Genomic DNA, 27372 nt, shown 5'->3' with positions numbered 1-27372 from the left:
AGCGTCCCACCGCCGGACCCAGCCCACCGCCAGGAGAGGTGAGGGGGAACCACCCAGCGATCGCGGCACTGCGGGATAGTCCCCCTAACGTCCCCCCCGCCCGGCTGTCGTGCCTCGCCGAGCCTCGGTGGCCCCACCTGTGACACGGGGATGGCGACGCCCACCTGCCCCCCTCCACCCGAAGGCTCAGAGGACGCTCCGAACCACCCGCGCCTGGGCCCGCCGGGGTTTGCGCCCTCCCGGCCCGACCCCGCCCCCAGGAGGCCGGGCTTGCCTCGCCGCGGCCCCGCCCCCTCCGGTCCTCGGGTTCCCCCGCGGGACCGGGAGGGCAGGCACCGCCCACTCGGCCACCCGCAGGCGCGCCGGCCGGAGCGCTGCGCCGGGGCGCCACCGTGTGGCCCTTCTGGGAACTGCACTGCCTGGCCTCCCAGGAAAGCCCTTCCTTCCCTAGAGGTTACCGCCATAAAGATTCCGACGCCAGTGACAATTACTACTGGCGGGTCTGCAACACTGTCGCGACAGGCTCTATGCTAAGTACGACCTATACAGAATGCTCTTAATTCTCCCATCAATCTTAGGATGTGGGTCCTATCATCCGTCCTTCCTTACAGATGGGGAAATTGAGGCCCAAGCCCCACCCCCCCAAACAGTGACAGGTCAGGTAGGACCTGACCCCAGGAGGTCTGGCTGCAGGGGGCTTGGTTCCAATTCGATCCATCTTGCCTGAGTCCCAGGGTTGACACCATCCCTGTGCACACTGGAGTCTTCCAGGGGACGTAAGAGAAGTTTCAGGGTCCCAACCCATAGGCAGATCCAGCTGGCCCAAGTGACTCATCTAGGCAGCCAGGCCTGAGAGCCACCTTCTCTCTCATGAAAAGCCCATTTTATGGAGGAGGAAGTGGCTCGGGAAGGTCAGGATGGGCGCACTAACCCACAGGCAACGACAGCAGAGCAGGGCCGGGGCGGGGGGGGGGGGGGGGTGGTCCAGGCTCTTCCCACTCACCTCAGGCCTCCCACCCTGGGTTTCCAGTGCTCAGAGGACAGCCCAGGCCTTTGGTGACAGGGCTTGTTGAGCAGGTGGAAGTCAGGTTTGAGTCCTGACTCCACTATGGCCCTGCTGTGTGTCGTGACCTTGACTTTCTCATCTGTGAAATGGGCCATACTCAAGAGGATTTGAAGAAATGACGATGTGAAGACTCAGGCTCAGCAGTGGATAAGTAGCTGCTAAGTCAGATGATGGTAAAGGCAGCTGGAAGTTTCCAGAGGGAGCTGACCCCTCCAGACCCCTCCAGGCAATGCCAGGTCACGCCCCTGGAATGCTAAGCCTTGGTAGCCTGTGGGCCTTTTAGATGGACAGCGGAGGAGGTTCTGTCCTGTGGGGGCCAGGCCCAGCCATGGCGGAAAGCTCAGGGCATGGAGTAGGGGGTGCTGGTGGAGACTGGGGGGCTGGTGGGGGTGCCTAGGGGCTGTGGGGCTGCTGTGGGGCTGTTGGAGAGCTCCAGAGGGGGCTGGTGAGCCTCAAAGAGAAGCTGCAGAGGGTGGGGGGTAGTGGTCCAGGCAGGGCAGGTCCCTGGGAGCAGTACAAGGCTGAAGGCCCAGGGACGAGGCAAGAGGAAACAGCGGCATTTGGGGGGCCGTGGGAGGGAGCTGGGTAGAGACCGTCAAGGGGCGGGTCTGGCCACACAGCTGGAGGCAGAGCCCAGGCACATGGGTTCTGAGAGCCACGGGACATTCTGAGCCCCCTCCCCCGCCCAGACATGGGACTGGAAAGGGGAGGGAGGGTGGGAGTGTAGTTCGATCGAGGCCCCCCGCCCAGTGCTCGGTTTGGGCAGAGAACTAGGGGAGCGGGACTCTCACTCTACAAGGAACCTGCGGCCACAGAGGCATCCTGGAGGCTGGGCGCTCTGCCCAGAGGCTCAGGACAGACTGCAGACGCCAGTTCCCTTGACCCACCTGGGCTGGGGAGAGGAACGGGCTCAGTATCCCCACCTCCCTGAGCCTGTCACTTCCTCCCCTGAGCCTCAGCTTCCTCTTCTGCTAAATCGGAAGACCCCTCAGCTCCAGACTGCTCAAGGACTGAGGAGGAGCTGAGGCAAAGCGAGGGCTGGCCCAACTCCATTCCATTCCCCTCCTGCTATGGAGAGCGGAACTTTGCAGGGCATTTACCCCAGGCAGTGGGCATAGGTGTGTTGTTTTCTCTGCAGGAAGACAGGCTCCCAAGTACTGAGGGAGAAACTCAGGGGGTCCTTTTCCTTGGATGGGCCCAGAGGACATGGCTAGCCCAGTACCTATTGCCCTTGGCCACCTCTAGGCCCCGGGGGAGGAACGAAGGTCACCTTCACCCACCTACCACTGTCGGGGTTCCAGTCTCACCTCCTGGTGCTGGGCCCACAGGCCTCCTCCGACCAGGTCAGGAGGGGAAGCATTGTGCCAGAAGGTGCAGAGGAAGCCAGCAGGGGTGAGGCCGGGCGTCCAGGCGCTCAGGTCCACCAAGCGGTCCCCAAGAGAGGTCCCGGGGGCTCTGGCCTGTGTGAGACCCTCTGGGGGCCCCAGCACCTTTGTTGGGAGTAGACTAGACCACATGGGCCCCAGGGCCCTGACCCTGTCAGATCGAGCTCTCAAAACCCCGTCAGTAATCCCAACCTCACACCGCACCCAGGAACGTGGCCTTGCACATAACACAGGGAACTGGCTTCTACTAACATAGAGCCCTCCTGGTAACCTGGGCAGCCTTCTCCCAAGACAGCACCATCTGGGCACCTTCAAGGGAAGCTTCCGGAGCTGCACTAGCCCTTAGACCAGTCTCGATATTGGTCTCATTTTACAGATGAGCAAACTGAGGCCAGAGTGCTCTGGCCGGGTCCGGCCATTCATTCATGCAGTCAACACATATTTATTTGAGCATCAGCTCTGTGCCAGGCCAGGGCGGCTCGGAGACGAATCATACACAGACCTGGCCCACGAGGCACTCACAGCCTGGCAGGGCAGCTGGTCACATCAAAGGACACTCACAATACAGTGTGGTCAGTGTGGTGTTAGAGGTAGCACAGGTGACCAAGGGAGCACAGAGGAGAGGCCCCTGGCCCCGCCGGGGGCGGCAGGGAGGGCTTCCTGGAAGAGGTGACACCTGAAGAGGGTTTTAGGAACTGAGCAAGAGTTAGGGTGTGTGGCAGGGGGAGTGGCCTGTGCAGGGAGGTGGGGGTAAGAGATAGCACATCTGGGGCGCAGCTGGGAGTTAGGTTCGGGGCGGGGGGAGGGGGGGGCGGTCCAGGAAGGGCGTGGAGTTAGCACTGGACGGGGAGCTTAAGGGGGAGGGGGAGGGGGGAGGAGGAAAGCAGGTGGTGATTGGCAGGGGGGCCCGCTGGGAGCCAGCGTGGAGGGTGCCCCTGAGGAAGGGGACAGGAGAACAGGGTGGATGGCAGCGGGGTTGCAGAGGAGTGTGGGTGCGGCCCTTGCCAGAGGAGTCCCATCCACCCCAGGCCCGCTCAGCAGGGTGGCGGGGGTGCGGGCTGCCAGCCCCGGGGCCGCAGAGTGCACAGCACAGGGTCGAGCGGCTTGAGCGTGGCCTGCTCCTGCAGCCCGTATCGCTGTCCAGGCACCAGCCGGAACTCGAGCCTCTGCAGCAGCTTGGCCATGACCACCTTCACCTCCATCTGCGTGCAGAGGTGGGGAGGGGCGGGAGGCACGCGGCCGGAAGGCAGCCGGTGGGCGGGGCCCCGGCTGGCCCGGCCCTCCCTCACCCCGGCGGGCGCCCCGCCCCCGGGTCCCCGAGCCCGGCTCTGCCAGGCCTCCTGGCCCCAGGGTGAGACCCCACCCAGCCCTGGCCTCCTACCTGAGCAAACTGCTGTCCGATGCAGGAGCGGGGGCCCAGAGAGAAGGGGAAGTAGGTGAACCTCGGCCTGCGGGGAGAGGGCTGTCAGGAGGAGGCGGCCCCGTGACAGTCCTGCCCCGCTGGGTGACAAACCCATCCCTTGCGGATGCATGGCTTGGGGCCACGATTGGATTTTGCACCCACTGAACACATCCAGGGCTGGCTCTGTCGAGCTCTGCGTCAGCATTTTGTCATTTTATCCTCCTCTGGCGCTTTCCAGAAGGGGCTGTTATTATCCCCAGTTCACAGCTGGAGGGACTGACGCTCGGAGAGCCAAAGCACCCCCCCCCCCCCCCCCCCCCCCGGCTTCTCTGCCACTTCTATACTCGGCCGTCACACGTCCAGTTCTGGGCAGAGGCTAGGTCTGGATGCAGGTGGTCGGTCCCTGGGGCGTGGCTCCCCCCCCCCCACATCCCACTGTAGTTTAAGGCATTTGCCCCCAAAGCAGCCTTCAGGGGGAGCCATCAGTGTTCCCATTTCTCAGGACCATCAAGGCAGGGGGAGGTGCAGCCCCTGGCCCGAGTCCCAGAGCTTCCCAATATAAGGGACTGGTTATAAGTCTGGGTGTTAAAACCAGTCTGAGCTGGGCTCAAACCCCAGCTCTGCAGCTACTGGCTGTGCATCTTTGGGCAAGTTACCTTACCTCTCTGAGCTGTGATTTCCTCCCCACAAAAGGGGGCGGAGTGGGGATGGCAACTTCCTCACAGTGATCTGGAAGGCCATGTGGGCTCAGGGGTCATAGGCAGTCCAGCCCGCAGGTCACTGGGACCATCCTTCTCCCACCAGGCCTCCACTCGCACACAGCTTGAAGAGGGACTTACTTCGGTGCTTTGGGGCTGAAGCGATCGGGGTTGAAAGTCAGTGGGTCCTCAAAGTATGTGTCCATACGCCCCATGACGTAGGTGCTGAACTGCAGGGGGAGGAACTGCTTGTCTCTGGTTCCAAGGATAGGCACCCTCACACCTCCCTGATCCACTGTGGTCACCCAATGGGGCGACCAGGAGCAGAGTGGCCCCCCTCTACTCCACCCACCCATCTGGGCCAGTGTGGGACTCCACTGGCTCCTGGCAAGTGTCCAAGACAAGGGAAGGGACAGCCCAGTGTGCCAACAAGGACCAGCTGGGTGTGTACCTCATCCTATGCTTGGTCCCGTGCTACCGGGGGCCTACAGTTATCCCTATTTTACAGATGGGAAAGCTGAGGCTCAGAGAGAGGTTCGTGGCTTGCCTGAAGTCACTGGGCAAGTAAGTGGCAAAACAGATTCAAACTCAGGTCTGCTTCGAGAGCATCTTCCTCAAGATCTCTAAAAGCTGTCATTCAAAGTTCCTTTTCAGCACAAGGTTGTTTCTGCGGCGGGGTTGGGGGGGGGGGGAAGAGGGGGGAGGGAAAGGAGCTGTAGGCCCCACTGGCCTTATGATACACACCAAGTTGCCTCCCGACTGAGGGCAGTGTTCTGTGCCCCTGGCCTCTGTGGGCCATACGTGCCCCCTATAACTGGTGTCCTGGGTGCCGACCCTGGTCTCATTACTCCTGCACCAAAGAGTTCCCTGAGCCCACTCTGCCGCTGGTTCTCTGGGCTGAGAGTACAGGGCAGCCAGAGCAGAGGGAGGGCCCGGAACCGTGGGAGCATGATAAGGTGCAGAGGTGTCCGAGGTCAGCAAAGGGCACCTACTGTGTGCCAGGGATATTTACCAGACATGTGATGACCATTGTTCTTCAAGTCATCCCAGTAAACTGTGACTCAGGTATCATCACCCCAGCTTATGAGGAGGGCACTGAGGCCCAGAGGTGACCCAGCCTGCCAGAGCGGGGTGGAATTGGAGCTGGGATCTGCCCACTCAAGGCCCACATGGCCACCTGCCTGCTCAGCCAGATAGAAAGGCATTCTAAACCACCACCTGGGTCATTCAGGCAGGTGGTATTGGTGCTGGGGTGTTAGAAAAAAAAAAAAGAGCAGATACACAGAATAAAGACCCACATATCATGAAGCTTTGATACACGCTGGAGAAGGCGTGGCCGAGCCCTGGGAAAGCCAGGGCTTCGAGGGGGGAGAGGGCTGCCCAAATAGATAGAACCAGAACATGTTGTTTTCCTCTGTAAAAGTAAAAATCAGGTCCTGGGGAAGGGTGAATTTTGTCCCCCTAAAATCCTTATCTTAAAGTCTTAGCCATAGAATGTGACTATTTGGAGATAGTCTCTTTAAAGCGACAATTGGGGCACCTGGAAGGCTCAGTGGGTTAAGCATCCAACTTCAGTTCAGGTCATGATCTCATGTTTCATGAGGTCGAGCCCTGTGGCTGGCTCTGTGCTGACAGCTCAGAGCCTGGAGTCTGCTTCAGATTCTCTGTGTGTGTGTCTCTCTCTCTCAAAAAAATTTTTTTTTTTTAATTTTTAAAAAAATAAAAAAGTGGCAAGTTATAATGAAGTCATTGGGGTGGACCCTACTCCAGGATGACTGGTGTCCTTATGAGAAGAGGAGATTAGGACACAGACACGCACAGAGGAGATACCCTGTGAGGACAAGCAAGAAGACGGCCATCTACAAGCCAAGGAGAGGGGCCTCAGGAGAAATCAGTCTTGCAGACACCTTGATCTTGGACTCCCAGCCTCCAGGACTGTGAGACAGTACATTTCCAGTGCGAAGCGCCCCCTTCTGTGGTGCTTTGTAATAGCAACCCCAGAAAACGAATACAGATCCCTACCTCACGCTATACACAAATTCAGTTCCACGTAGATAGGGACTTAACTTGAAAAAGAAACATGTGATGTTGCCAGAAGACGATGTAAGTGACTATGCTGAGCTCATGATGGAGTGGGGGCGGGGTTCCCTAAGACAAAACAAGAGAACAGACCCCTGAAAAATTAAGAACTTTGGATCATGAAAAACACTTTAACAAAGAGAGGCCACAAGTCTAAAGATGACATTTGCAACACGCATACCTGACAAAGGATTAATATATGAGTTTTTACAGAGAGGGGGGCACCGGGGAGACTCAGCCGGTTAAGCGTCCGACTTCGGCTCAGGTCACGATCTCATGATTCATGAGTTTGAGCCCCGCATCAGGCTCCGTGCTGACAGCTTGGAGCCTGGAGCCTGCTTTGGATTCTATGTCTCCCTCTCTCTTTCTCTGCCCCTCCCCCACTTGCACTGTCTCTCTCAGAAATAGATAAACATTAAAAAAATTTGTTTAAATGAACTTTTACAGAGAGCTCTGCACAGCGTTGAGATAACAGCACCGCAAGCCTCACTAGTAACCAGGAAACTGCAAATCAAGACCACAGGGAAACACCTTCCTTGCACTTATTTGATTGGCAAAACCAAGAAGCCGGACCACAGTCGGCGTCGGGGAGGATAAGGAACAGAGCTAGTGGGCGTCTGGGTTGGCATGAGTGTTCTGGAAAACACTTTGGTGCTGGTTTACCGAGTCGAACGTTGAGATGCCCCACAACACAGCCCTCCCGCCCCCGTGTGCACAGTGCGTCTGCCACACGGGCAGGAGTGGCAGCCGTGGTGCCCGGGAGAGCAGGGAATCGGGCAGCCCCCAGAGATGCTTGCTGACCCAGAATGGATAACGGGGTGGCAGTCTACACACGGCAGAGAAGTGAGGGCCCGCCGTCCCAAAGCAATCCCAGGACATATTATCGTGTGGATGGACACATGTCCACACACACACACACACACACGGAAAGGCGAGAGGTTAGTAAGCACAAAATTCAGGACAGTGGTTGCTTCCGGAGAAGCAGGACAGTGACAGAGTTCTAGTTTGGGGGTGGGTTTCTGAGAGGTCATGGTGCATGAAGGGACACCTGATGAGGGAACAAATGAGTGAGTGTGTAAACGGCAAAAAAGGAGAGGTGGGGGAGAATAGTCAACCTCCGTGGGGGGAGGCGGGAGAGGGGTCAGCTGTGAAACGGGGCACTGCCTGCCGGCTGTGTGACCTCAGGAAAGTGACCCAACCTCTCTGAGCCTCAGCACCCTTAGATGTACACAGGGCGCCTCCCTTCCAGAATCGTCTGCTGTAACCTCACACTGGATAGGGTGAAAAGGAAGAAAGTCCTCACGCGGTTACGGTGAAGCTCATGACAGACCCCAGTGGCGACAACGGGGCCACGGATGTCCCGACCTCAAGGCTTGGCCACCCCGGGGGAGGGCAGAGAGGGCCCGTACGCACCAGGAGCGGGGTGTTGCCGGGGACTCGGACCCCGTCGATCAAGGTCTCCTCCTCCAGCAGGCGAAAGGTGCCCCACGCTGGCGGGTACAGCCTCAGCGACTCTTTGAGAACCTACAGAAGCCACGTGGGGAGACGAGGAGAGACGTCAGAGACCCCACAGAACGTGCCGGCGGCGTGCCCCAGACCCACCCTCGTCTCCCGCTCGCAGTGCTGACTGCGCACCCACGTCCAGGACTGGGTCCCAGACCCCCTGCAAAGTTAGCCTCATGTTCTTGTCCAACACCTGCTGTCGCGGAAGGAGGAACTGAGGCCCCAAAGGAGAAGGAGGTTCCGGGCTCTGGCCGAACTACAGCACCAGAGCCCGGTCCCGCCCCAGCGACTCTGATGTCATCGGTCTGGGGCAGGTGCTCACGGGACTGATTTTCAGTCCCCAGGGACGTTCTCACGGGCGGTGAAGTTAGAGAACACCCACGGGAAATGGTTCAGGGGGGCAGCAGGCCTGGCTTGACGAACCACCCACACGTGCCCAGAAGCTTCTCTCCTGCCCCCACACCTGGGACAGATACTGCAGCCTCCCCAGGTCGTCACAGTCAAGGTGCCTCTTAGAACCGATGACCTCGTCCACCTCGGCCTGCAGCCTGTCGGGTCAGACAAAGACAAGCTCGTCCCCAAGGAGCGACTGCCCCCTATTAGTCTTTAGAAGGAGGAAGGGAAGGAAGCGCGAAGAGAGCGGCCCGGAGCTCCCCTCCCCCGCCAACCCTCCTCCCACGGCCCCCCTGCTTCATCGTTGAAGACATCCAGAAACCATCACGTCCAAAGCAAGATGCCCAAGCAGTTGGGAATTCTGTTCCAGGGCCTTACAGTCTCCCCCCTTCCCTGTTCGCCGCTCGGAACCGGCCGCAGGCAATAAATGCACAGAACAAGGTCTTTGCACCGCAGCCTGGTTCACGGCAGCCAACAGCCGGAAACAGAATGAGCCTCGCGGGGACGCCGGCTGAGTGAGCCTTAAGATGTGCGCGGTGAGGCTCGGACGCAGGCCTGAGAGTGGATTCGGACCACCTCACGCCCGTTCGGAAGGCTGTAATGCAGAGGCAGAAAGCCACAGGTGTTGGCAAGGATGTGCAGAAAGCATCGCCCTCGTGTCCCCACGGTGGCAATGTAAAACGGTGTGCAGAAACCGAAATGGGGAATTACCATGCGCTCCAGCAATTTCTCTGGAGGTCTATACGCCCCCACAGCGAAAGTAGGCTCTCGCAGATACTAGCACACCCAAGTTCATGGCAGCGTTATTCACAGGAGTCAAAGGGTGGAAGCCACCCGAGCGACCCTCAACAGCCGCGTCGGGGAACAAAACGTGGGGCATCCGGACGACGGACCGCTATGCAGCCTTAAAAAGGAAGGAAGTTCTGACACCTGCTGGATGAACCTTCGAGACATTACGCTAAGTGACACAAGCCAGACGGAAAGGTCAATTACCGAATGATTCCAATTATATGAGGTCCCTCGAGGAGTTAAATCCGGACAGAGAGGAGTATGGTGGGGGGTGGGGGGTGTCCCCAGGGGTGGGGGGGCTGGTGTTTCACGGGGACAGTTTCAGTTGGCAGTGATGGGAGGTTCTGGGATGGGGGTGGCGATGACTGCAGAGCAGCGTGAAGGTGCATGACACCACCGAACTGTGCGCTTAAAAATGGCTAGAAGAGGGCCACCTGGGTGGCTCAGTCGGTTCAGCGTCTGACTCTCGATTTCGGCTCAGGTCATGATCTCACGGTCCGTGAGTTCGAGCCCCTCGTCGGGCTCTGTGCTGACCGCTCGGAGCCTGGAGCCTGTTTCAGATTCTGTGTCTCCCTCTCTCTCTGACCCTCCCCCGTTCATGCTCTGTCTCTCTCTGTCTCAAAAATAAATAAACGTTAAAAAAAATTTTTTTTAAATAAAAAAAATAAAAATGGCCAGAAGAGAGATGCCTGGGTGGCTCAGTCGGTTCAGCGTCCGACTTCGGCTCAGGTCGTGATCTCACGGTCCGTGAGTTCGAGCCCCGCGTCGGGCTCCGTGCGGACAGCTCGCGGCCTGGAGCCTGCTTCGGATCTGTCTCCCTCTCTCTCTGCCCCTTCCTACTTGCAGTCTCTTTCAAAAATAAACAAACATTAAAAATAATTTCTTAAATGATCAGAATAGGGGCGCCTGGGTGACGCAGTCGGTTCAGCGTCTGACTCTCGATTTCGGCTCACGTCATGATCTCACGAACCGTCAGATGGAGGCCGCGTCGGGCTCTGTGCTGACCGTGCGGAACCTACTTGAGATTCTCTCTCCTTCTCTCTGCTCCTCCCTCTCTCTTTCTCTCCCTCTCTCTCTCAAAATAAATCAATAAACTTTGTTAAAAAATAAGATAAAAGGTGAGGGGACACATGACCTTACAAAAAATTATTGGGGTCGTCAGGCAAAAATGTTTTTAAAAAATGGTCAAAATGACAAGTTTTGTGGGGCACCTGGGTGGCTCAGTCGGTTGAGCGTCCGACTTCGGCGCAGGTCATGATCTCGCGGTCCGTGAGTTCGAGCCCCACATCAGGCTCTGTGCTGACAGCTCAGAGCCTGGAACCTGTTTCGGATTCTGTGTCTCTCTCTCTCTGACCCTCCCCCGTTCATGCTCTGTCTCTGTCTCAAAAATAAATAAACGTTAAAAAAAAAAAATTTTAAAATGGCAAGTTTTGTGTGTGTGTGTGTGTCGACAATATAAAAAAAAGAGTGGGCTGGGAGAAGAGGCGATGTGATAAAATACAGTGAAATTCAGTGGTTGATCATGAACTGCCTCCCGGGGGTGGGGCCCTGTGGTGGAATTATTACTACATTATTATTACTATTATTTCAACTTTTCGGCTTTTTCCAAACTTTGGTAATGACCACCTTACTGTAATATATCTATTTAAATCCCCAATCAACTATTTTATATTCTGAAGCGACCGTTCACCTCCGCCCTTGTACGCTGCTGATTAAGAACTGTAATCAAGGCTTGCCCCCCATCCCGAGCTCCCACCCCCACGCCTGTTGGGGCTTTCCGAGTGCTTTCACTGTTTGTATTCAAGGAAACCAGTGGCCCAGCTCAAATGCCATTTCCCGGGCACCCCTCCTCTGTCTCGCCAGCTGAGGACAAGCCCTCCTACAGCACTTAGTTGGACTTCTGCTGGGTCCTCAGTGCCAGCCAGGCGCTGAACGCAGCATGGGGAGGGAAAAAGAACCACGGTCCCTCGCGTCTAGCTTCATGACCGAAATAGACTCCAAGCAAATGGTCCCAGGAGGAAATGCATTCATGAGCTGGGAGGAGCCTGGGAGGGGAAAACGCAGAATGGCTACTTTAGGGGCATGAGAAGGCTTCTGCGGGGGTGGACAGAGTTCTCCAGGAGAAAAGCAGGGAGAGGAGCATCCGGAAGAGGGACTGGCATGTGCAAAGGGCCTGGGGTGAAGAGAAGCAGGACACATCGGAGGAGGCTCGGCCGTGGGGGGCCGGAGCAGGTTGTCTTCCAGGAATAAGACATCAAGACAATCCCTTCACCAGCTTCAGGGGGAGTCACTATCCCCACCCCCCCTAGCTTCCCCGCTCCATACCTTGCCAAGATCTCAGGCTGGCGAGACAGCTCCATCACCGTGAATGCCAGATGATTGGCAGAGGTCTCGTGGCCTGCGGGAAAGGAGAGTGGGGCTCCACACGGGACTGCGGGGCTGCTGCTGGCCCAGCCCACCCGCCTCTGAGCCCCTGAGCCCGTGGTGGCAGTTCAGACCCTCACTTCTGCGCCCTGCAGCTGAGCCGGGTATACAGAGATGAAGGAGACAGGCTGCCCCCGTCCACGTCCCCTGTGCCAGCCAGTGTCGTCCAATAAACAGCATTTGCCCGCACGCATCCGGATTTCACACTCCTTCCTTCAACCATCCTTGAGCTTTGCCTGGCCTGGAGGGGTATTCATCCCATTTTGTAGAAGACAAAACTGAGGCTGAGAGTCGAGTCTCTTAGCCACAGGATAGGACCTGGGGCTCAAGTCCAGCCCACGGCCGCTGTTGTCCCCAGGCGGTGGGCGCCACCCTTGAGGCCTGGAGAGGTTGTGCTTGTAGCTTCGAGGAATAGAGCAGTGGGTGGCTTCCCCTGAGAGGGCAGGGGGTGTGCAGGAGCGGGAAGGCCACTCCTGAGTTCTGGCAGCATCCGGTCAAGTCCAAGCCCCCCGGCTGGCCCGGGAGGGGACCACCTGAGTTTCGTGCATTTCCTCTGAAGGGGTAGGTGGTTTTACCAGGTGGCACCCACCGCCAGCCAAGGGGCCCGGGGCCTCCTGGGCTCGAGAGCAGGGCCTACACCTTTCAGTAAGTGGGTGCTGGGAAGTGAGGCTGCCTGCCGTCCCGCACTGCTCCCCACGGTGTCTGGATGCAAGGTGCGGGGGTGGGCCGGGAGGTTAGAGGGAGATCATTAAACCCTCATTGGAGCGCTGGAGGGAAGTCTGGGGAGCACCTTCCAGGCCCCCATTTTAGAGATGAGGAAACTGAGGTCCAGGCCACAGAGCCGGCCTGTGGAGAAGCCACATCCCAGGAGGAACACCTGGGTTCCTGGCTTGCAGGATGAGGCCAGCCATTGTCCGTTCAGCAAGCATTTTGCCAAGTGCAGGGAACAGTGCCCTGAAGTCCTGCTCCAACTCGGACATCGCTCTGGGGCTCCCGGGGTATCTGTGCACACAGTGCTCCACACTGGGAGGGCCCTCTTCCACCCCCAATCCCCGCTCAGGACAGCCTTCCTCCTCTTTCATCTTGCAGGGGTGCATGCACCCACCTCCGAAAATCCACTGGCCAGCAAAATCCCCAATTCATTCTGTCTGTCCACCTCCACCCTCAGACCATGAACTGTCCCTCGTCTTGTCCGCCCGCCTCTGTCTTTTGTGCCCAGCGTTCGTGCATTTGTTCACTCATTTCATCCGCTCTGTACGCATCCGTGCTGCACTGGACCCCGCGAACACACAGGGAGCGGGGCATAACCCCTGGCTTACACCGAGCATGCAACCCGGTGAGGAAAGTGAACCTTCTAGAATCGCCACAGATAAGTCCGTGGAGTAACCCTGTGAGTCCTGGGGGCAGAGAAGAGCTCTGGGCACCATGCAGAGCTCCGAACTGGGAGCCCGATGCAGTTGGGCAATCACTGAGGGCTTCCCGGAGGAGGAGGCACTCAAGCGATCGCCGAAGGAGGAGTTTTCTAGATAAAGAAAGATGCTCAAGAAATAGCTCACGAGCAAAGGAATGAAGTTGCTTGGGGTGTCTTTTTGCGCTGGTCTAACAAAGGCCTCTGCCCCACAAATTCTGAGCGGGATGGAGCCTTGAGTGCACACGGTCAACCTCTCCTGAGCCCCAAAAGGCAGTGTCACGACCCGTCACAGTTGCCACCTGCGTTGCCAGGTCAGCGGCCGCCGAGGGGGCCTCCTGGACCTCCTCGAGCAGAGAGAGGCCTTCTGTTCCTCTATCCCAGCCCCTCCATTCTGCGGCAGAACTTTGCTGCTCAGACAGCCCGAGAACTCTCCCAGAGTCAGAGTTTAGGGGATGCCTGGTTCCCACCGTTTCTGCAAAGCCCCGAGCCCCCGGCCGCCACTGGAGCTACCAACCAGCAATGAAGAAGGTGACGAAGTTGTCCAGCAGGATCTCATCGTCCTGGGCCCCCTCTTCAGCTGGAAGACAAGGAGGGTGTCAGGGTGACACTGACACCCCTCGGCCCCTTTCCCCATAGCTCAGCAGAGAACCAAATGCCCTTCTCCCCAGAAGCCAGACCTGGAGTCAGGGGTGATCAGTCACCCTGACGGGTGGCACCCTGATGCCCGGCCCTCCCAAGGCCCCTGCGGGCGCCCTCGAACCTTTGAGGATCTGTGTGAGGATGTCGGCGGGGACGTCCTCCCCCCGCTTCAGGGCCTCCCGGCGGCGCTGGACCCAGTCCTTGCCAACCTGGCGCAGGAAGCGAACGCTTTCCCGGATCTCTCGGAGTTTCTTCCACTTCCCTGGCATGAACTGAACGAGAGAGCTCCCGCTCAGGGCGCCAACCGAGCACGCGCGTCTCCCTCTCCCGCTCCCCCAGCTCCGAAATGACTTTAGAGACCCACCGCAGCACTGGCAAGCTGGGAGGTGGGAAGATTGTGAGAAAATTCTAGAAAAGATAAAGCAGCCAAGGAGACTAGACCAAGGTGGCAGGCTGGGCCTAAGCATCAACTTCCCCTTCCTGCTCCAAATCCCTAGATGGGATGGGAAAGATGCCTTGAAAGATCCACATCGCACCGGAAAGTAAGAAGGGACCCCTGAACGGGGCAGGTGGCTAGGACCGCATGGAAGGAGGAAGCCACGGCCAGAGGGAATCAACTGCTGAAAAAGATGGGGTGGCATCAGAGGGCTCCAAGCTCAGAGGCTGAAGTCCCAGGGAACAGGAAAGGGCCCTGGGCATCTGTCTGGGAATCCATTCGAGTACCACCTTTCCCCCTCCTCCCTCCTTCATGCCGGGAACAAGGAAGTGATGGCTGGAGCTGCCGCAGCCATCTTATAACAATGAGGTGATGTGCTGGGGACAGTGGAACAGAAAGCTAGAAAATTCCACAAACATCTGACATTGTGGCGCTATCGCAGCCGTCCTGGATTGCCTGCCTCAGGGTCATTTTACGTGAGAGAAAGACGGACTCCTGATTTACTCAAACCACCTTGAGTTTGAGTCTCTCCTTGCGGCGATCTACGCAGATCCTAACTGATGCGGAAGTCACTTGGGTCACACCGGAACTCCAAACCCGTTCTGGAAAAAGGTCCCTGGAGGAGGTGCTCTGGCAAATTAGCACAGAGCTATGGTGGCTGGTCCTCGGAGGGGGTGTGGAGATGTTACCTTCGCCAGAGTGTTTCGAGATGCAGTGATGCCCTCCAGGATCAGTTTCACCTTCCGGGACAGAGGCTTCTGGGCGCCCAGCAGCATGCCTGTCTCCATCCCAAAAGCTGCCTGGGGGAGAGAGGGGGCTGAGGTCATCCCTGGGGGGGGGTGGGAAGACTGGAAGACCCAGCACGGAGCCTGGGGCCGTTCAGCTAGAGACCCAGGCAGCATGGGCCCTGACCCACGATGACTCCAACCCCGTGGGATGCAGTGACGACTACGAGCACACAGTAGCCACCCCACCACCCTTGGCTTCCTTCCACGACAAAATGCATTTGCCCTGAAATGCAGCCTTCCTTGGTGGCCCCTCTGCACCCAGCTTCCCAGTGAGCTGTAGAGCGACAATGACTCACTGTGCCTGCACTCCAGCCGCCGGGGCTGCCTAACCGTGCTGGGGGTCCCTGGGCCACCGCTGAGCCTGCCAGGTGCAGAGCCAAGCCAGACCCAGGGCAGGCGCGGAGGGGGAGGTAGGCTTCGAGCCGGGAGCCAGGCAGCCCTGAGACCCAAACCTGCTCCTGCCACTGACCAGACACAGGCCGGTCGCCACACCTTTCGGCGTCCGGTGTCTAGAGAGTGCATTCGTTGCTGTGGTCTCGAATGTTCGAGGAGACAGGGGGCTCCCCACCCAGAGAAGGGGCCGATGCTGGGGGAGCAGGCGGGAGGGCGAGCGCAAGGAAAGGGAAGACAGAGGGAGGAGCAGTGGTGGGCCCCGGGTGGCACCGCCCCCTCCCGGGGCCCGCCGTGCTCCGGTCACCTTGGCCAGGATGTCCATGGTGGTGCAGGTCAGCATGTCCTGCATGGACACCGGGGTCTGCCCATCCGCCTTGGCCTCCAGAATCTCCACCAGCTGCTCTGCCTTCTCGTTGAACGTTTCCATCAAGCTGACCAGGGAGCTGGGGAAACAGCACAGCTGTCAGGGGCCTCCAGGACCAGTCCGGTCATCCCGCGGCCCCTCTACGTGGGGGGACCAGTGGGCAGAGTGGAGGTGGCCGTCCCTTGAGGCCTGGCTCCCAGGTTGGGGTTGCAGTCATCAAACCAAGCCCTGGGGCTTCGCCATCCCCCTCAGGACGAACGCTGTCCCTTTGCCTTTGCCTGGATGGTTCCACGGGTCGTTTGCCACGGGGCCCCTCAACTCTGACCTCCAGTGATCGTGGCAGTGGAGGGACTGACTCCAGGCGACACAGGGCGGGAAGGGAAGAGAGGCCTCTGGGCGCCCCCTGCAGCTCAGGACGGGCTCACTGGGGTCCCAGCCGTGGACCCCTCTGCTTGCACCGCCCACTCTCCTCACCTGCCCTGTCCCGGTCGCCACCTGCAGCCTGCTTTCCCATTTCATTCCCTGTCCCTGAGCAATCACAGCCCCCAACTCTGCGTGGAAATGAGTCCTCGGACCCAGAACTCCCTACCCACAGCACTCCTGGCCCGGGGACAGCTACCCCGGCTCGTCGCCCGAACACAGAGCCTAAGGAGAAGTATGGAAGGACACGCTCCAAACTCACAAGAGATGGTGACCCCGAGGAAGGGAGAGAAGGGAGGTTGTTTCTTGGTGCATTACGTGTTTCTGAACTTTTACTAAGGAAACCTGCTGCTTTTGTAATCAGAAGTGATTTTTGATGTTACCAATCTGGGTAAAGGGTAGGGGGTGTTCTTTTTCTTATTCTTTCTTTTTTTTTTTTTAATTTTTTTTTAACGTTTATTCACTTTTGAGACAGAGAGAGACAGAGCATGAACGGGGGAGGGTCAGAGAGAGAGGGAGACACAGAATCTGAAGCAGGCTCCAGGCTCTGAGCTGTCAGCACAGAGCCCGACGCGGGGCTCGAACTCACGGACCGCGAGATCATGACCTGAGCCGAAGTTGGACGCCCAACCGACTGAGCCCCCCATGCGCCCCGTATTTTTTTAATTGTTTTTAAGTTTATTTATTTATTTTGAGACAGAGAGCACGAGCTTGAGCAGGGGAGGGGCAGAGAGAGAATCCCAAGCAGGCTCCGTGCTGTCAGCGCAGAGCCCCCACACGGGACTCGATCTCACGAACCGCGAGATCATAATCTGAGCCAAAACCAAGAGTCAGATGCTTAACTGACGGAGCCACCCAGACGCCCCTCTTTGTCCTATTCTTATTCTTGAAACTTATTCAGAAATTTGAAATGGGTTCCAAATAAGAGGTTCTTAGAGAAAATGGGAGGAAGGGGAATTTTTAATCAGGAAAGAAAATCGCTCTTCATTGCCCGTCCACCGGTCCTGCCCTGGCTCCCCGCTCCGTGGGGCCCCAGCATCCTTGCTCACTGCTGCCCAGCCCCCACCCAGCCACCTGCAGGGTTCACCCTCGGCGGCCTCTACTGAAGGCACCACTCTGCTCCAGTCCCTTGCCAACCGAAAACACTCCAAAGCACCTGTCACTCTGAACAGTGTGGGGAACATCCTTACGTGGACACAGAGGGAGTTTGTCACGTTGATGGCCACCTGCAGCTCTGTCTCCTGTTACCATGGCCTTTTAGTGCCTCCGCAGCACAACGTTCCTTCCCACCTCAGGGCCTTTGCACGTGCTGTCCCCTCTGCTGGGAGTCTCTGTCCTCCCACCCTCCATCCCTAGGCCCTGTTACTACTCGCACACCTGCCCGCTCTCCAGATGGATACTCGAAAGCCACTTTCCCAGGAAAATGTCTCTTAAAGCCTCAAGTAGCCCCTATACGTGCATCCGTAGCTAGTCGACTTCTCCAGGACACTTACAGGGTTTTGCAAGTATATATTTATACGTGAGATTATTTGTGGTTGTCTTTTTTTAAAAGGTTGACTGTGTGGGTGGCGCATGGCTGACTGTCACACTAACACTGAATCTCTTGAGGACGTGACAGATATAAAATGTTGGGCCGTTTGCAGTATGGTAAAATCCCAACCCCCTTGTTTTGTTTGTCCTGTTTTGTTTTTATTGAAATGGTTGAGACCAAGGTCTTCCAGCAAAAGTAGTAATCTAGAAAAGCAGAAACTGGCAATTTATGGTCATGATTTTATTAAGAGTATATGATGATGTTCTGCGTAGATACTGGCTGGAGAGGACACTCACCACAGGGTTCTATACTCTACCACGTTCACAAACACGACCAAGCGGGCTCCCAGAGCTTCTTCATACAACTTTGTGAACATTGCCTTTCTAATAAAACAGCCATCTCTTAGATGATTACCTTATTGTGAGACACAAATAAAAATGTGTGGTGACATCAGCCCAACAGCGTGAACATACTTAACGCCATGGACTGTGCACATAAAAATGAGCCAGACGGTATGTGTATCTTAACACAATTTAAAAATTTTTAAATAAAAACGCCTATGAAAGCTCTTAATATAACACAAAGTGCTGTTCGAATATCAAGTCCTACGTGCTGGGGATGGTTCACCAAGACAGAGATGCTGGTATTAATGTCATGACCACTGCAGGAAGTCAGCTGGTTAGAATCTATAGCCTCAAAGCTTCCTGCGGGCAGCAGCTATATCACCTTGGCTGGCTCTTGTAACCCTGGCTCTTGGCACAAGAATGTATTAATTGAAGGCCTCTTTCTAGTCTGTTCCTCCTCATTCTCACTCCTGGCAACTTTCCAGTGAGGACAAGACTATCCCAATTCATTATTTCATTCATATTTTCATTCACGCTATGGACTTCCCGTAGAGCTCACAAAGGGCCAGGTGCTGTGCTGAGCGCAGGAGTCCAGAGACAGGGTGCGTCTTCTGCCTTCTGCCCAGTCTGGTGGCGAAGGTGGGCTGAATGAGAATCATTGCAGTGGGTGTGACAGGAGCCATGCTGGAGGCATAAACTCAGCCTCAGAGGATCAGGGACCATGGCTCCCTAACAGTGACATCTTAGCTGGGTATCAAAGGAGTCACAGGAATTTTGCAGGGGAGCACACAAGGCAGAGAGAAAGGCAAGGACATAGGCAGAGATGCCAGAAAGAGCCCAGATGTCCCAAAAGATGGAGGAAAGAGGGTACAAAGGCTGGAGGGGTCTGGAGGCCAGACTGGGGGTGGGTGAAATCTGACCTCCATCTTTCATGTGATAGGGAGCCTTTGAAGGCTTCAAGATAGGAAAGTGATGTGAATTTTAGCGAGATCTCCCCAGGGGTGGTGAGGTGGATGCATTGGAGGAGGTAGGGAGGCCAGGAAGGTTGTGATGAAAGTCTACGTGATTATGTATATATAGTCAGATATAGTCAACCACAGATTATGCACTAACTAGTAACTTAATGGTGGAAAAACCTGGAGGACGCTGTGTCTGACAAGTGAGTGAAGTTAACATCTCCTGCAATGAGGCAGGTCAACAATGCAGGTCTCCAAATATGATGCCCTGAGGACACAACACCAGTTCTGTGCCATTCCTGCCAAAAAGGCATAACCTGAGACACACAAAATTGATGGACGTTCTACAAAACTGGCCTGTAATCTTAAAATCAGGGAAGTCAGGGAAAGACAAAGATCTGTTCCAGAACAAAGGAGGCTTATGAGATGTGGGAACTAAGTGTAACCTGTGATCCGGGGTTGGACCTCAGACAAGGAAAAAAATAGCTATAATGACAAGGACAATGACAAGACTCGAATGCGGATTATAGATTAGATAACTGTATTGGATTAATGTTAAATCTCCTCATTTTGATAACTGACATCCAAAATAATATCCACGTTTTTAGGAAATAAGTATTTAAGGGAAGGGATCACAATGTCTCTAACTTGCTCTCAAATGGTTTTAAAAGTACACTATATTAAAAAAATGTAAATATACACACACACACGAAGAATGATAAATATGTTTATATATGCACATCCAGAAGAAATGATAAAACAAATGGTGATTTAAACAATAAACAATAAGCAAACCTGGGTAAAAGATATACAGAAGTAGCTTAGACTGTTCTGGAAATTTTTCTGTAAATTTGAAATTATATCCAACTAAAAGATAACCTTCCTCAAAATGTTAAGCACAGAGTTCCCCTATGACCTGGCAATCCCATCCCTAGGTATGTACACACTCAAGAGAAGTGAAAACATACATCTACACAAAAGCTTGTACACAAATGTTCATGGCAGCATTATTTGAAACAGCCAAGATTGGAAACACGCAAATGTCTACCAACTGATGAATAGAGAAGCAAAATGTGGTATGTCCATACAATGGAATTTCATTTGGCAATTTAAAAAGTGAAGTTCTGAAAGAGGCTTTAGCATAGATGAACCTTGAAAACCTTCTCTCTGAGTGAGAGAAGCCAGACACAAAAGAAATGTCGTATGAGTCCATTTACAAGAAATGTCTGGAATACGAAAATCCATAGAAATGACAAATAAATTAATGGTTGCCCAGGGCTGAGCCCATTGAGGGGAAATGGGGAGTGCCTGCTTTTTGGGGTGATGAACATGTTCTAAATTTGACTGTGGTGATGGTTGTTCCATTTTGTGGATAAGTAGGTAAAATATATGTTATAAAAGCCAGATCTCAATAAAAGTTATTTAGGGGCACCTGTGTGGCTCAGTCAGTTGAACATCTGATTTTGGCTCAGGTCACGATCTTGCAGTTTGTGAGTTTGAGCCCCATATGGGGGCTGTGTCAGCAGGGAGCCCACTTCAGATCCTCTGTCTCCCTCACTCTCTGCCCCTCCCCCACTCATATCATACTCTCTCTCTCTCAAAAATAAATAAATAAATAAATAAATAAATAAATAAATAAATAGTTATTTAAAAAATGAAATGTTACTAACAATGAGAACGCTAATAAGGAAAATAAAAAGCCAGAGGAGGAGTGATGAGGTCTGAGCAGGGAAGTTCTTGGGGGAAAAAGACCCCATCCCCAGGCATCAGTGTTACTCAGCCCTTGATGGCTAGCCCCTTGTCCCCCCAGCAGCCCGCCTGGCTCTCCCCTCTACCTTCAGCCTGGGCGAGGCCCCCTCCGGTGAAGACCTCTCTCTTCCCAAGACCCGCCATCTTGGATACACTCACCTGCGGCTGAAGGCCAAGTCCATGACCCTGCGTTGCTTGTGCCAGCGCTCATAGTCACATTCTGACACCAAACCTTGGCCAAACAGTCTGGGGGAGACAAATGCTTGATGTGAGAAACAGGAAGGGACAGGGGGACCGATGGCTTGACGGGGACAGGGTCAGCTTTGGGGATGATGGAAATATTCCGGAACTACACAGTGGTGATGGTTACACCACACTGTGAATGGACCAAATGCCACTGAAGTGTAACTCCAATGCGGTTAAAATGAAGAATTTTGTGAATTTTACCAAAAATAAAAAATAAAAGAAATACAAAAGAAATGGGGGTGATCATGTGCACCAACCTTGCAACCCCCACACTCCCGCCTGCTAGCCACAGGGGAAAGAGGAGAAGGGAGGTGATAATGACGAGAGCAGCAGCCACCATTTATGGGGCACCTGTGGTGTGACTGATAGCCAGGGCCTTGGTCTTCATGCTACACCCAATGCCCTGGGCCCCATGGGCTGTCTGCTTGCAGCCAGAGGCATTCCTGGCCTCTCCCCCAGCCCCTCCACATGCCTTACCTCTCACCAAACACGGTCTGGATTGCGTGGTACATCTTGGAGTCCTTGTTGTACTTGGTTGACATCAGGAACTTCTAAACATCCCCAAAAAACCAACGTGAGCTCATGTACCCATGAGACGAAGCAAAGGATTCAGCAGTTTTCTGGACTCTTGTGAAACACGCCCCAACAATCACCACTGACTGGGTGCCAGCTGTGGTGTGAACACCTCATTCCGTGCAATCCCACCTAACCTTCCAGAAGGCCTGTCTTCAAGCAATAGCATCTTGCTTGGGGGTGAGGAAAGTGGGGCAGAGAGGGGTGAAGTGATATTCCTGTGGCCACTCAGCTGGAGTGGCGTTGTGGGGGGTCCTCATTTCCATGCCCATGCACAGATCTTGTACCGCACCACCTTCTAAAGCAGTGAGAACAAGAAAATGCAGGTGCTGCTCTGAAACCAGAATAGGGAAGGGGAGAAGCCCAGAGGGAGGGCTTCTGGGACACAGGAGAGACACTTGGCACAGGTTCAGGGGTTGTTAGTGCCAACACAGCCATGGAAGCCAAGGAAGGCTTCCTGGAGGAAGGACCAACTTGCCTCGCCACAAGCTGGATGGTAGCAATAATAACATTAGCTGACAGCTCTTGAGCCAGCATAGCCCAGGGGTTAACAGCTCAGGCCGTGGAGTCAGCTGGCTTGAATTTGGATCCGGGCTCACCATCTTGGCTTTGCCCTGGACTCACTTCATGACCACAGGCAAGTTACTCTGGGGAGGTTGCTGCAAAGGGTAAATTTGTTCTACGTGAAAAGTGCTGAGAAAAGTGCCTGGCACACACCATGTGCCCCGTAAATGTCAGGTGCACAACAGCACCCGTAGCTCATTTAGTGCTCGGTCAATCCTAAGATGTGGGTGCTGTGTTTATGCTCATCTTACATATGATGGAGAAACTGAGATTTAAAACTAGCCCAAGGTCACACACACGGTGAATGGTGGAAATAGGATTTGAATCCCAGCAATTTGCCATGGCAGAGAGGGAAGAGAAGGCTGTGATCCAGGCAGGGGAAGCCCAGGCCACTTGCTGCATTCAGGCAGAATGAGAGGTAGGGAGGGGCATGAGTGGGGGCTGAATCCCGGAGGCCTGCCTCCTGGCGCCCTGAGCTTCATCCTGTGGGCACTGGGAACCAGGAAGATGGTATCTCCACTGTACATTAATCCAGGGGCTTCTGGTATCTGGGAGCTTAGCTCAGGGATCTAATATTAATTTTTCAGCTAAAAGGTACCCCCCAAAATGGCTGACCTTGGGGCATGAGCCACATCCTGAGAACCCCACCCCCACCCAAACACTGTCATTTGTAAACGAACTTTCCTCATTACCCATGCCTGCAGGCCCCATCCCCATGGCAGTAAAGACCCACCTCCCAGGTCCCTCTCAAACATTCCTAAATTGTCCAAGGTCTGGACCAACCCTCCCAACCTAAAGTGAGGAGTCCCCACACTGAGGCACAGCAGCCTCAACACAGGCTCTAATCAGGTGCCCCCAAAGTCAAGGGTCCCCATGCCTGTTGTCCCTGGGGCTGGGGATCCTTTGAAGGCCCAGTGAGCTGGGCTCTGGGATGTGAGGAGTGCATGGGGGCACCCCCAGCACCTTCTCTGCTGTCCACACTGGCAGCACACTTCTGCCCACTAAGGGATAACTGCTGGGGACTTATCCTCCTGCCATAAGTAATCAGAAAAATAGGCATAACGCATGAAATGTCTGTTTTCAGACACTGAGCAACAGGAAGTGCAGGATTGTGAATAATAAAAGAAGGAAAAGGAAAAAAAAAAAAAAGATATGAGACCTATGACCGAAGATTACTCTACCTTTCTGCAATTTCAGGATAAAGGCAGTAAAAGATGAAACTCAAATATAGCCCCGTAGGCTTTCCAATTTGATGAGACAGATCAGAGTCCAGACATACAAAAGGAGTCTAGAACTTGTATGGCAGAGGACCTGAGGGGAGGGAGCCATGTAGAGAAAGAGCTCCTGTGCAGAAATCTGCATAGGGATCCCCTACATCTTCGGATGAATACCAGCCTGTGTACATGCACCGTGGACACAAGGCTGAGTTAAAAACAACTTTTGGGACAAGGAGAATTACCAAGTAACTACAGGCTGAACAGTTCTCAGAGCTTACACAGGCCAAGAACTTTTCAAGTTCCCACTGACCAGAGGTAAACTTCAGACATAAGCCCTTTATTAGCAGCCCCCAGAAGAAAGAGTCACTCCTTGGTAGTGAGGCTAAACTAGCTCTAGAGTAAAAGCCGACCCTAAATCAACCCTACAAAAGCCTCAAAGCAAACCTGGAAAGGATCAGACTGATCTACACAAATAACTTTACCATCTGCCAGAATGAATTCCAGCACTCTTTAAAGGAATAAAACAAAACTGAGAACTCAACAGTGTACAATTCACAATGTCCAGGGGCCAACATAAAATCACTAGACACGTCAAAGAGCAGAAAGATCTACCTATAACCAGGCTCAGAAATAATAGAGATGACGGAATTTGCAGAAAAGAACTTTAACACATTTATTATAAGTATTGCAAACGTGGTCAAGGAACCCACATATCCAGGAAGTGCAAAGACTCCTACATAGAATTAACAACAAGAAAAAGTACATAAAGGCAGATCATAATCAAATTTCTGAAACCAGTGATAAAGAGAAAACCTTAAAACCAGACAGAGATAAAATAGTAGATTGATATAAGTTGAAGATTATACTATAAACCCTAGGACAACCACTAAGAGAGAAAGAAAGAGAGCCAATAATCAAATAGTGGAGATAAAGTGGAATACTAAAACATACTCAATCCAAAAGAAGGCGGGAAAGGCAGAGAGGGGAACGAACAACAGGACAGAGGAAAAACAGCCACGTGGTAGATTTAAACCCAACCGTATCAATAATTACATTCAACGTAAATGACCTAAGCACTCCAGTTAAAAGGCAGAGATTGTCAGACAGTATAAAGCAACCAGACCAGACTATATGCTGTCTATAGGAAACCCACTTTAAATCTAAAAACCCAGATAGGTTAAAAGTAAAAGGATGGTAAAAAGATATACCAAGCAACACTAAGCAGAAGATAGCTGGAGTGGCTATATTAACACCAGACAAAATATCCTTCAGGAAATGGAATATTACCAAGGATAAAGGGGACATTTCTAAAAATAAATCACACAATTCATCACAAAGACATATTAATCCTAAGTGTGCACACACCTAATAACAGAACTTCAAAATACATGAAGCAAAATCGGTACAACCTAAAGTAGAAATAGAAAAACCCATGATTGTGGTTGGAGAGTTCGACATTCCTCTCAAAATAATTGCTAGAACAAGTATGCAGAAAATTAGTGAGGACTTAAAAGATTCGAATAACACTATCAGCCAACTTGATCTAGTTGACATTTCTGAAATATTCCATTCAACAACTACAGAATATTCATTCTTTTGAAGTACTCCTGGACATTCACCAAGATAGACCATGTGCCAGGTCATCAAACAAGCTTCAATTTTTTTTAAAAAATTTTTTAACATTTTATTTTATTTTTGAGACAGGGAGAGACAGGGCATGAACAGGGGAGGGTCAGAGAGAGGGAGACACAGAATCTGAAACAGGCTCCAGGCTCTGAGCTGTCAGCACAGAGCCCGACGCGGGGCTCGAACTCATGGACCGCGAGATCATGACCCGAGCCGAAGTCGGCCGCTTAGCCAACTGAGCCACCCAGGCACCCCCAAGCTTCAATTTTTTTATGTGGATTGAAATCATGAAAAGTATTTCATCTGCCCTTACAGAATGAAATTAGAAATCAATAACAGAAAGATATTTGTAAATACCATAATATTTAGAAAGTGAACAATATGCATATAAATAATCCCTGATTCAAAGAAGAAATCACAAGGGAAGTTAGAAAATATTTTGAACTGAATGAAAAAAGAAGCACGACATATTGAAATGTGTGGTACATTTGTCCCTAAAGTAGTATTTACAAGGAAATGTATAGATTTAAATGCTTATATTAGAAAAGAAACAGGTCTAAAATCAATTTTCTAAACTCCCACCTTAAAAATTTGAACAAGAATAAATTAAACCCTAAACGAATAGAGGAAGGAAATAATAAAGAGCAGAAATCAATAAAGTAGAAAATGGACAAACAATGGAGAATTGCAATAAACCCAAAATCTGGTTCTTTGAAAAGATAAATAAAATTGATAAACCTTTTGCTAGCTTGATTAAGAAAATAAAAGAAAGCCCAAATTATTTGCAGGAATGAAAGAAGGGATATCACCACAGATCCAGGAGACATGAAAAAGGAAATCAATAAATATTATGGACAACTTGATACCAACAATTTTAATTAGATGAAATGGGCAAATTCCTTGAAAGACACAAATTATAGGGGCGCCTGGATGGGTTCGGCTCAGGCCATGATCTCACAGCTTTGTGGGTTTAAGCCCCTCATCTGGCTTTGCACTGACATCACAGAACCTGTCTGGGATTCTCTCTCTCTCCCTCTCTCTCTGTCCCTCCCCAACTTGAGCTGTCTCTGTCTCTAAATACATACATACATACATACATACATAAAGACATAAATTACCAAACCCAAGAAAAATAGCAACTCTGAATGGCCATAAATCAATTAAATACATTGAGTAATTAAAACAAAACAAAAAGCACTTCCATCAAAGAAAATGCCAGGCCCAGATAGCTTCACTGGTGAATCCTATTAAACATTAAAGGAAGGAATAACACCACCCCATAGAAACTCCTTCAGAAAATAGAGGAGAGGGGACATTTCCCAACTCATCTTGTGAAGCCTATTAATCTGATCCCCAAACCAGACAAGTATAAAAACAAAAACTCTTAGCAGAAGATGAGCAAATTGTATCATGAGAGCTGGAATGCAAGGTTGGTTTAACACTTGAAAATTAATCCATGCAATGCATCATTTTAATATATATTGTTCAACTTTTCTCATTGAGCGTCATGAAGGTCTTTGTGTATGGCTTTTGGTAGCATGCTTTAAAAATCCTAAAAAAATTTTTTAATGTTTATTTATTATTTTGGAGAGAGAGAGAGAGAGAGAGAGCAGGAGAGGGGCAGAGAGAGAGGGAGCCACAGAATCCAAAACAGGTTCTAGGCTCCGAGCTGTCAGCACAGAGCCTGACGTGGGGCTCGAACCCACGAACTGTGAGATTGTGACCCCACAAGTCAGATGCTTAACCGACTGAGAGACCCAGGTGCCCCTAAAAATCTTAAACTGTGTCTACACTTGAAATTAAGCTTTACAAAAAAAGTATGTGTTACATCCTTTTAGAGACACCATGGTTGTTCGGCTTTTCTCCTGATTTGGACCCTAAGTTGTATCTTCTCCCTGTCATGCCAAGGCTCACTCTGCTGAGTACCCACTGTGAGAAAAAGAGCACCATCATTTATTGAGCAACTGCTGTGTGCCAGGCATGGGCTAGATGGCTCAAACATGCTATTTTGCCACCTGGCTATTTCGCCATCATCCCTATTTTACAGATGAGGAAACTGAGGCCCAGAGTGGCAACAGAGCCCAGACTTGAGCCCACATCAGCCAAGTCCAAGGTAAACGATCTGAGGGCCATTCTTAGTCCCCAAATCACAGGCACTGCCCTCCACATAGTCCAGACCAATCAGTGCTGACCGTGTCAGTTTCCTGATCTCTAAAATGGGGACTGATAACAGTCTCTACCCCCGGGAGGATTAAATGGGTTCATAATCGGGAAGTAAAGAAGTACCTGTTTAAGTATCTTTTGCCCCTTTGCTTGTTAAATAAATATGTGTTGATATAAACATTTGTTAAATGAATCAATTGATATTGAAATCTC

General features: G+C 52.8%; 1 protein-coding gene across 1 annotated transcript in view; it reads right to left on the bottom strand.

Moving 5' to 3' along the window:
• Positions 1–3321: 3321 nt before the first annotated feature.
• LOC122221441 (cholesterol 24-hydroxylase) overlaps positions 3322–27372 on the bottom strand; it is a 32471-nt gene continuing 8420 nt past the window's right edge. Inside the window, exons 4-15 of the mRNA XM_042940705.1 lie at positions 21494–21567; positions 20930–21016; positions 15711–15849; positions 14915–15025; positions 13911–14061; positions 13665–13727; positions 11641–11713; positions 8597–8681; positions 8044–8154; positions 4693–4781; positions 3833–3899; positions 3322–3653 (exon numbers count right to left, since the gene is read on the bottom strand). Coding sequence (XP_042796639.1) covers positions 3486–3653; positions 3833–3899; positions 4693–4781; positions 8044–8154; positions 8597–8681; positions 11641–11713; positions 13665–13727; positions 13911–14061; positions 14915–15025; positions 15711–15849; positions 20930–21016; positions 21494–21567 — 1218 coding nt within the window. The 3' untranslated portion in view covers positions 3322–3485. The remainder of the gene's footprint in view (positions 3654–3832; positions 3900–4692; positions 4782–8043; positions 8155–8596; positions 8682–11640; positions 11714–13664; positions 13728–13910; positions 14062–14914; positions 15026–15710; positions 15850–20929; positions 21017–21493; positions 21568–27372) is intronic.

This window comes from Panthera leo, chromosome B3 (genome assembly GCF_018350215.1).
Source record: "Panthera leo isolate Ple1 chromosome B3, P.leo_Ple1_pat1.1, whole genome shotgun sequence".
Classification (NCBI taxonomy): Eukaryota; Metazoa; Chordata; class Mammalia; order Carnivora; family Felidae; genus Panthera; species Panthera leo.
Note: the sequence above shows the minus strand (reverse complement) of the source record. Positions and strands in the feature narration are given on the sequence as shown.